At 39.0% G+C, this 8,022-nt stretch overlaps 1 protein-coding gene across 1 annotated transcript; it reads right to left on the minus strand.

Moving 5' to 3' along the window:
• Nucleotides 1-1,007: 1,007 nt before the first annotated feature.
• On the minus strand, nt 1,008-7,509 carry TEX30 (testis expressed 30). Its single transcript, XM_068984598.1, has 6 exons — nt 7,474-7,509; nt 4,392-4,465; nt 3,684-3,914; nt 2,752-2,803; nt 2,039-2,244; nt 1,008-1,391 (listed from the first exon to the last, which is right to left on the minus strand). The coding sequence occupies exons 2-6, from the start codon at nt 4,404-4,406 to the stop codon at nt 1,218-1,220; spliced, it is 678 nt and encodes a 225-aa protein (XP_068840699.1). The 5' UTR covers nt 4,407-4,465; nt 7,474-7,509; the 3' UTR covers nt 1,008-1,217.
• Nucleotides 7,510-8,022: the final 513 nt, after the last annotated feature.

Genomic DNA, 8,022 nt, shown 5'->3' on the forward strand with positions numbered 1-8,022 from the left:
TATTTTTTATGTTAATATTTTATTCAATCTTGTTTTAAAAGTATTAATTATACACTTTTTAAAAATTAAGGCATCATTCAAGAAATTTAGTCAAAAAGTAACTATTATACACTGAGTGACATGGAAATTTTGATTTTGTAATAGTACATTTGATTCTAATATTCACATTATATCTAATATACACATTAGATAGTTATCTAGATTTTTGTTCTTTATGCACTATTTAGAAAAATTAAAATCCATTGACTTCATCAGGGTAGGAGAAACAAGGGACCTGAAAACTCTGAAAGCTTCCTAGGCTGCCCTGGCTGTCGGAACGGCCTAACCTGAGGTCAGTAGAGAACTCAGGGAGTTAATTTCCTACTGTAGAGAAACCACTGCTCACTACAAATTTATACGATAGATCATCAGCCTCATCACATTTTTTGCATTTTTTATAGGAAATATAGAAACTAAAATTTTCATATCTAACTAATACCATTCAAGTCTAGTCCAAGTGATACCTGCACTTCTCAAAGCAAAATTAAGAGCCCTAACTCTGTCTAGATACAACACAGATGTTAGTTCCACTATTTACTCATTTCATTCTCTCCTTAATCAGAGAGCTTTAGACATCAAGTTCCCCTACTATATTAAACTCCAAATGTTTACTCACTGTTGTAAACCTAATGAAGCTTTTCCTGTAAACTTCAGTAAACATTTATTCAATAAAAGTTACTTTATTCTAAAAACAATGTTCAGAGTCCTCATATTTGAAAATGTATCTTCATCTATCCCTTGAGATTTAGCAAAACATTAGGTGACTTAGATGTATACATTGTATAAAACTGACTACATTTACTAAAGCATTGTTTTTCCTTCATAAAGACTACACTGCTCTGCACAATTAAGAGCACTTTGAGTTGCACTGCAATAAGACAAAAGTTCTGTTGTAACAAAATTCAACGTTTAATTTTTCAAAACTTATTAAAGAAAATAAATTATATTTAGACCACCTTCAATATTTGTACATCATCTTTATACAACTATAACAGTACTTTCAAGAGACATTTTATAAAGAACATTAATTTCACAATTAAAATGTTTTAAAAACAGGGGAACATGAAAGAACATTAAATTAGTCTGAAATATATCTCATAATGCCGAGAAGTATGCTCTTCTTTAACAAATTAACTGTATTTGTATTCAAAATAACATAGCCTTTAACTTATAGACAATTATTTCTTGTCCGTTTCAGTAATTTCCTGGATCCAAAACAAAATCTGTGTATTTATTTCTTTGAAAACATCATTTGTTGATCGTCCTTTCACTGCCATGGAATGATTTGCCTTCTCAATCCAGTGGATTTTATGAGGAGCTTGCATTTTCTGTGCCACTTTCTCCAACAAGTTCTAAAAGGAAAAAAGAAGATGATACTAGACTAATACCCTATTGGTGTTTCATAAAGATTTACTCTCTCCTACCCTGCCTATACTTGGCATCCATTCACTAAATATTAAAACCTACTCTACAGATAACTTCTGAGGCAATGGATTGTGCAAGAAGTAACAATACAGACTTCTTACATATAGCAACACCATAGAACAGATCAAGCATTCATTCTTGACAAGTCAAAAAATTCTTATAAGAAGTATTTTTCCCAAGAAAATTATATATTCTGGGAAAGACACTAAAATTTAGTAATATGTACAAGTTACTTTTCTTCAAGGGTCAATTTTATAACAAATTTGAAGAATCTGATTAAATGTTGAAATGATAAAACAAATATACAGTCTAGTAATCCCAAATTCACAAGATGCAGATATTAATCCTTCATTTGCTAAGTAACAGTTTGTAATTTATACCTAATTACAAGGGTTGAATATTGTCAGTATGCTCATAGTTTTAGATTCCCCTCAGTAACAGGGTACCAAAGACACAAAAGCAGCATAGTAAAATCAGCATCTTTTTAAAGAGACTGAATGTTGCAGGTAGCATCTTGTTCCCAAGATGTTTCTTTCATTCTGTTTCATTCACACAAATAGCAAGTCATAATCACCTTTTCACACATTTCATCTGCTGAGCCTGACACAAATAGTACAGGATCTTTTATACGAAAGAGATCTTCATCTCTAAGTTTATGCTGCTGTTTTGGATGGTGCAGTGGATAGGAAATACAAATGAGACCTCGAACAAAATCATCAGCATCATCAGGCTCAATATGACACAGTACAGAGGCAGCTGCTCTTGAGCCCATTGAACGACCTAAAATCAATTAAAATCAAGTTCAGTTTGAAATACAGACATTCACATAAGTAGTAGTGATGATAATGGCAGATTTAATTTACTATGCATCCATCATATTGCTTATCTATACTTAACCAACAGAAGGTGGCAATTAACAAGCCACAATACCCAGACTTGTGAAGAGCTAAAAACTGATCCTAAATCAAATCTTAAAAAAATAATAATAATTATTTATTGAAAGAATACTTAAAGAGGTAAAGACAAACCTTGTGAAGGGATCAGTTCAGAGGATGATTCAAGAATATAATAAAAGGAGACGTCTTTGGGTTATAATACATGTGTATTTGGCTTAAATTCAATTTAAGTATTAAAGTACCTTGATGTTATTATACCTGGAAGTGACTTACCAAAACAAAAAAAAAATCCTTAACTCTATTCCTGTCATTAATTTTAATTCTTGATTACCTATTCCTGTATTAATGTGAGTAGATTTTAAAACAAGTATTCACAAGTATTGCAACTTACCTCCAAGGAAAACACCTGTAAGTTTGTATTCTCCTGAGGTCTTTAGGTAATTCTAAAAAAATCAACCAAAAAACCATCAATTCTTCTCCTATGAAATATTCCACTGGAAAAACCAACACATATTTCTCATCATTACTAAAGTGTATAAAAACTTTTACAAAGACAACCACAACATTTTAAGCGATTCTACTTGGAAGAGGTAACCAGTTCTTTGCTCTTGTGGTCATGCCTTCACCATCAAGTCATATATTGGGTAATACACGCAAATATGTGGGGAAAACAAAAACACTGTCTAAAAAATTCAAGTACTAAAACATTTTTAAAGAAAAAATTTGGAGGGAAAAAAAAGAGCCAGTTAAAAGCTTCCAACTTCGATGGACACGAGTCTGAGTGAACTCGTTGGTGATGGACAGGGAGGCCTGGAGTGCTGCGATTCATGGGGTCACAAAGAGTCGGACACGACTGAGCGACTGAACTGAAGGCAAAATCTGATAATGCTACAACTAACATCTGATTTAAAGCTCTGAAAAACTTAGCACGCTTGAAGTAATTTGGATTAAAAGAAATTTCGGGTTTCATCCAGGGATTTCAGTTTCCAACATGGAAATCATGCTATTTGTACACTCACAGCATATGAGGCTGTCTAGAACTGTATATGCTTAAGTTATATAATTCCAAGAAGGAAATTACATCATAAGTAGATGCCTTGGCAGTATCATGGAGAAACATCTATGACGTGAGCACTCATCCCTATAGAAATTGATGGCAAAAAAGAGCAATCTGACCACTACCCAGCCTTCACACACTATTGAGTTTCTAAGACTATTCATTAGTGTTTTTAAAATTAAACCAAATGACTAATAAAATTTGTCAATTTACTGTGCATTTAAAAAATAGAATTGTTTTAAGTAAATATAAAGAAATTTTCTTACCAAAACTGATTTATATGCCTTAATTCTATGTACAATATTAAGGCCTTTACAGGTAAACCTCAGGCAAAAAAACCCATGAGAGGCAAGATGGGATGCCAGTGACGTCAAATGAGGGAGATTCATATCTCCTGATGCTCCATGTGTAAGAATGACTCCATATGTTAAGCTCTTGTTAGGTACCAAACAAACAGCATCTAGCAATTTATTTCCAAAAGGTATTTTTAATTTTACCTGGAATTGAAGAGAATAAAGGGGTCAAAAATTACTTCCATGCCTATTCAGACAAATGAATAACTATATAGGTTTGTTCTGTAATACAAATGATTCAAATAGCCTCAAAATAAAAAGCAATATTAATAATTTATATTTAAGTACTTATTGTGTGTCAGATATTATCATAACTGCTCTTTATGTATTAACTCATTTAACCTTTCTAAGAATTCTGTGGTAAGTACTGTTACAATTTCCATTTTAGAGATGAGAAAACTGAGGCACAGTACGTTATATCATGTGCCCAAGGTTATATATCCACTAGCCAAGATCCAAATTCAGGCAGTCTGCTCCAAAGTTCTCACTCCTAATCACTAATGCTATATTGTCTCTCACAGTACAAGCTGAAAATAAAATTATTCTGGAGCCACATGACTACAAAAAGAAAAAAAAAAAAAGGAATCCTGAAGATGCAGAATGTATGAAAATATGTATTACCTCTGTATGACTCATTTTCACTGTTGAATAACAAACTTTAAGTGCATTACATCTGAGAAGCAAAGGACATCTCCCTGAAAAGAAGATTCTATTGTGAAAGGTGGGTTGGCAGACATGGATATGATACAAGAACTATTAATGAACGCATTTAGTAGCTAAAATAAAGACATTTATAACTACTTTAAGAACTGATACCTTTACATGTACCTTATTTATTTTCATTCCTATGGTCATTCAGAATTGGTTATAGGGCCAGGAGTGGGGCTGGCAGATGTTATCTAAGATAAAGTCAATGTGATACCATAATATGCATTCTGTAAGAAGACTCGTATCAAAGTTGGATGCTATATCTTGGTACATATAAATATGTATTTTTCCTAAGCATCTTTATTCTCAACCAACTATCTTCAACCTAATTTCACAGCATCTTTCTACTAACCCACTTCCTTCGTCTTTACTGGTCCCAATTCTTCCTTCTACCCTGCAATGGAAGCATTCATCCACATTCTTTGTCCTGAGACTGCGGAAACCTCCCAATAGACAGAATGTATATCTCCACACTATTACCTTTGGGCTTGACTATGTGACTTGCTTTAACCAAAAGATGTTTCAGTGCCACTTCTGAGCTGAAGCATGGCAAATTTTCCAGAAGTGCTCTTAAACTCTCACCTTCAGCCCCAAGAAAAGTACGCTCCATGTATTTTTGCTTTTTCAGCCCAGGTTCCACAGTGAAGATACATGGAGCAGATCTGAACTCAAAACTGAAGTCTGGAGTCCAGCCTAGTCCAATCAACATCTAAACCACTGAAGAACCATGAAATGTCTACCTGAAGAATCAAGGGCATGAAATGCTGTGAGCCACTAAGATTTCAGGGTTGTTACACAGTATTCTTTCTTGTAGTAAGAGATCTTTTATTGTTGAGGATATGCTTAACATCAGGATCATTAATTTTTTTCCTATTAACATTTACTAATTTATTCAATGAATAACATGTTCAAAATGTACAAAAATATACAGTGAAAAGTCTCTCCCTAATTCCACTTTTGCCTTACCATCCAGATCTCCTCTTCAAAGGCAATCAATATTCTGCTTATCTTTCAGGTATTTTATATACATATATACATACACACATCTTTTTATAAAACTAGTAATTATATTTTTCTGAACCCCCTCCCCAACATACATCTTTGTGATTACTCTTTTTTATACAATGAGCTTATTTCACTGTTTTTTTATGACTACAAAATATTTCAAAGGAGGGTTGTACAAAATTTATTTTACCAACCATCTATTAATGAAAATTGAGACTGTTTCCAATCTTTTGCTAAAGCAATATTGCAATGAGTGGCACCGTACTTAACATTATTTTACACGTGTGTAGACATATCTATAAATTCCTGTGTCAAGGGGTGTATTTATTTGCATTTAAGAAACATTTCATTTTTGAATAGGCAATATATGCACATGGTACATTATTTTAAGAGAGTAAAATGTGTGAATAGTTAAGTCTCTTCACATTTTTTCCCCCCAGCCACGAAGTTCCTCTTCCTTCCAAGAAGCCATCACTGTGACTAATTTATTGTACAGATCCTTCCCTTTACGTGTATGTGTGTGTAGAATTTTCATACAGAGCCTGAAAGGTATTAGACCAGCTGCAAAAAGTTCTGGGATTTAAACTGGAGGAGGAGGATGAAGGGTTTCAGCCTTCACTGTCTGTTTTCACAAATGTAGCCTCGTAATTGCGCCTGGGGTCCCCAGGTTCAAAGATCCTGTTTTATGTTCTCAAGAGAAGAGCCTCCAGTCTCCTGGTGGGAGAGAAGCAGTATCCTACCAGTGTGAAACGGGGAAGGAGAGCTTGCTATCTAATTACTTCTCAGACAGACCTCACCCAAGTGGTCTTTATTTGAGCCATCCACACCCATCCCCAGCATCATTCATTGCCAGCTCCCAAAGTGTCCCCGTGCTGCCAGTTTCTGCACATTTTGAAGATTTTGTTTCTTATATATTGTACGACGCTTGCTTTCTGGAGCCCAGTATTTTACTGCTATTGTTTCTTTCCCATTTTCTTCAGCTCTGTGGGTTTGTGTCTTTTTGAAAATCCCTGTACTGTACTTTCAGTGAGATTTCAGGGAGTAAAATTAGATACACATCCTCAACCCACTCTCTTAACCTAGAATGTTCTACTATTCCTCGACAAGTAGGGTGTTCGTGGTTTTTTTTTTTCTGGCAAACGCCACTCTCTTGCGTGATGGACAGTCCTTGCCAACAGTGCACACACGTGCTGGACTATAGGGGCAATAGTGAGCCGGCACTAGGATCTAATTCCGACCTGCTCTAGCTAATAAATCTCGGGTTTAGCGGGTCAGAAGGGGCGGCGGGGTTGGAGCCTGGCTGCGCCTCGGTGTCTTCAAAGGCAGCAAACGCCACCAACTTCGGAGAGAGGCTGCGACGGTTCACCGTCTGGACCCGCGTGCCCACGCTTGTGGGCGTTTTCAAGAGTGATTTGTGTGACTACTGTCGTCAGGACGCGACAGAGACCACATCCGAAGCCGGATGATCGGATGCCACCACCCCTTAACTTTCAGTTGGAAAAAAACGTTCGGGCGTTATCCGCCTTGTCCGGGCGGAACGTTGGAAATCGCTAGGCAAACGCAACGGCAACTGTCAGACTTCAAGTTCTTCAGGGGGGGTCGCGGGTCCGGGCTGCGTCGACAACAAGCGGAACAAGGGCAGAAACTCGAGGCCAGGCTTCCCGCGTTGGGGACCCAAAGGCGCCCGAGGACCGTCCGATTCCGCCCGTCGGGGCCGCACGGTGGCCGGCGCGCGGGAGACCCTCCTCGCTCGCCCCGCCCGCACCGTCCCTTCTCGGAGCCTCCCTACCGGCCGGCCGAAGCCCCAGCGGCCGCGGCCCGCGGGACCTAACCGACGCCTCACGCCTCACGGAGCCGCCCAACAGCCCCTGAGGGGCAGCGGCCGCGAGCCCGAAACGCCTCTGGAGGGACCGCGGAAAGCCCTCGGAAGCCGTTCCCAAGTAGCAGCCCCGACCGCTGCCGCCGCCGCCGCCACAGCCGCCGCACTTACCAGGGACGGGAAAGTGGCCGGCAGCACCTAACCGTCCTCACTCCCTTCTGGGAGCGAACTACCACACTCGAAGGGACCGCCTCGCCGCGCTCGCCAGCGCGTTCCGCTACAGCGCAGGCGCACGCAGGCCCCGCCCCCAGGCGCGCGAGCCGGCGCGCGGGGCACGCTGGGAGCGGGAGTTTTCCCGCCCCTGCCGCCTCTGCTCTGGCGGTGTCTGCTGCTCAAACCCAGGGGGCGCTGCCGGGCCGCCTCCCCTCGCTGCTCACCCCCGGCTTCCTCAGGATCCTTCGGCGTCCCAGCCATATCTTCCAGCAGTTGCACCGGTCATAAAACTAAGACACCGCATGCCGCGTGATCAGAAGAAGATTCCATCCATATTGTATCTTATCTAATAGTACTTTGTTCCTTATAACTCGTTTCTTTTCATTGCTGAGTAGTATTCAAGTTTACGGATAAATCCACATTTCGTTTATCCATTCACTGGTGGATGGCTATTTGGATGGTTTCCACTGTTTGACTTGTTATAAAGAACAGTGCTGCATCACTCAG

Source organism: Capricornis sumatraensis, chromosome 12, assembly GCF_032405125.1.
Source record: "Capricornis sumatraensis isolate serow.1 chromosome 12, serow.2, whole genome shotgun sequence".
Lineage (NCBI taxonomy): Eukaryota > Metazoa > Chordata > Mammalia > Artiodactyla > Bovidae > Capricornis > Capricornis sumatraensis.

Bases quoted from the DNA above. Each gene is read 5' to 3' on its own strand.
- TEX30 (XM_068984598.1), bottom strand. The intron at 2,245-2,751 runs GTAAGTTGCAAT...AATTGATTTTAG, and splicing joins TACAGGTGTTTTCCTTGGAG to GTCGTTCAATGGGCTCAAGA. The intron at 1,392-2,038 runs GTGATTATGACT...TTTTCCTTTTAG, and splicing joins CAGATGAAATGTGTGAAAAG to AACTTGTTGGAGAAAGTGGC.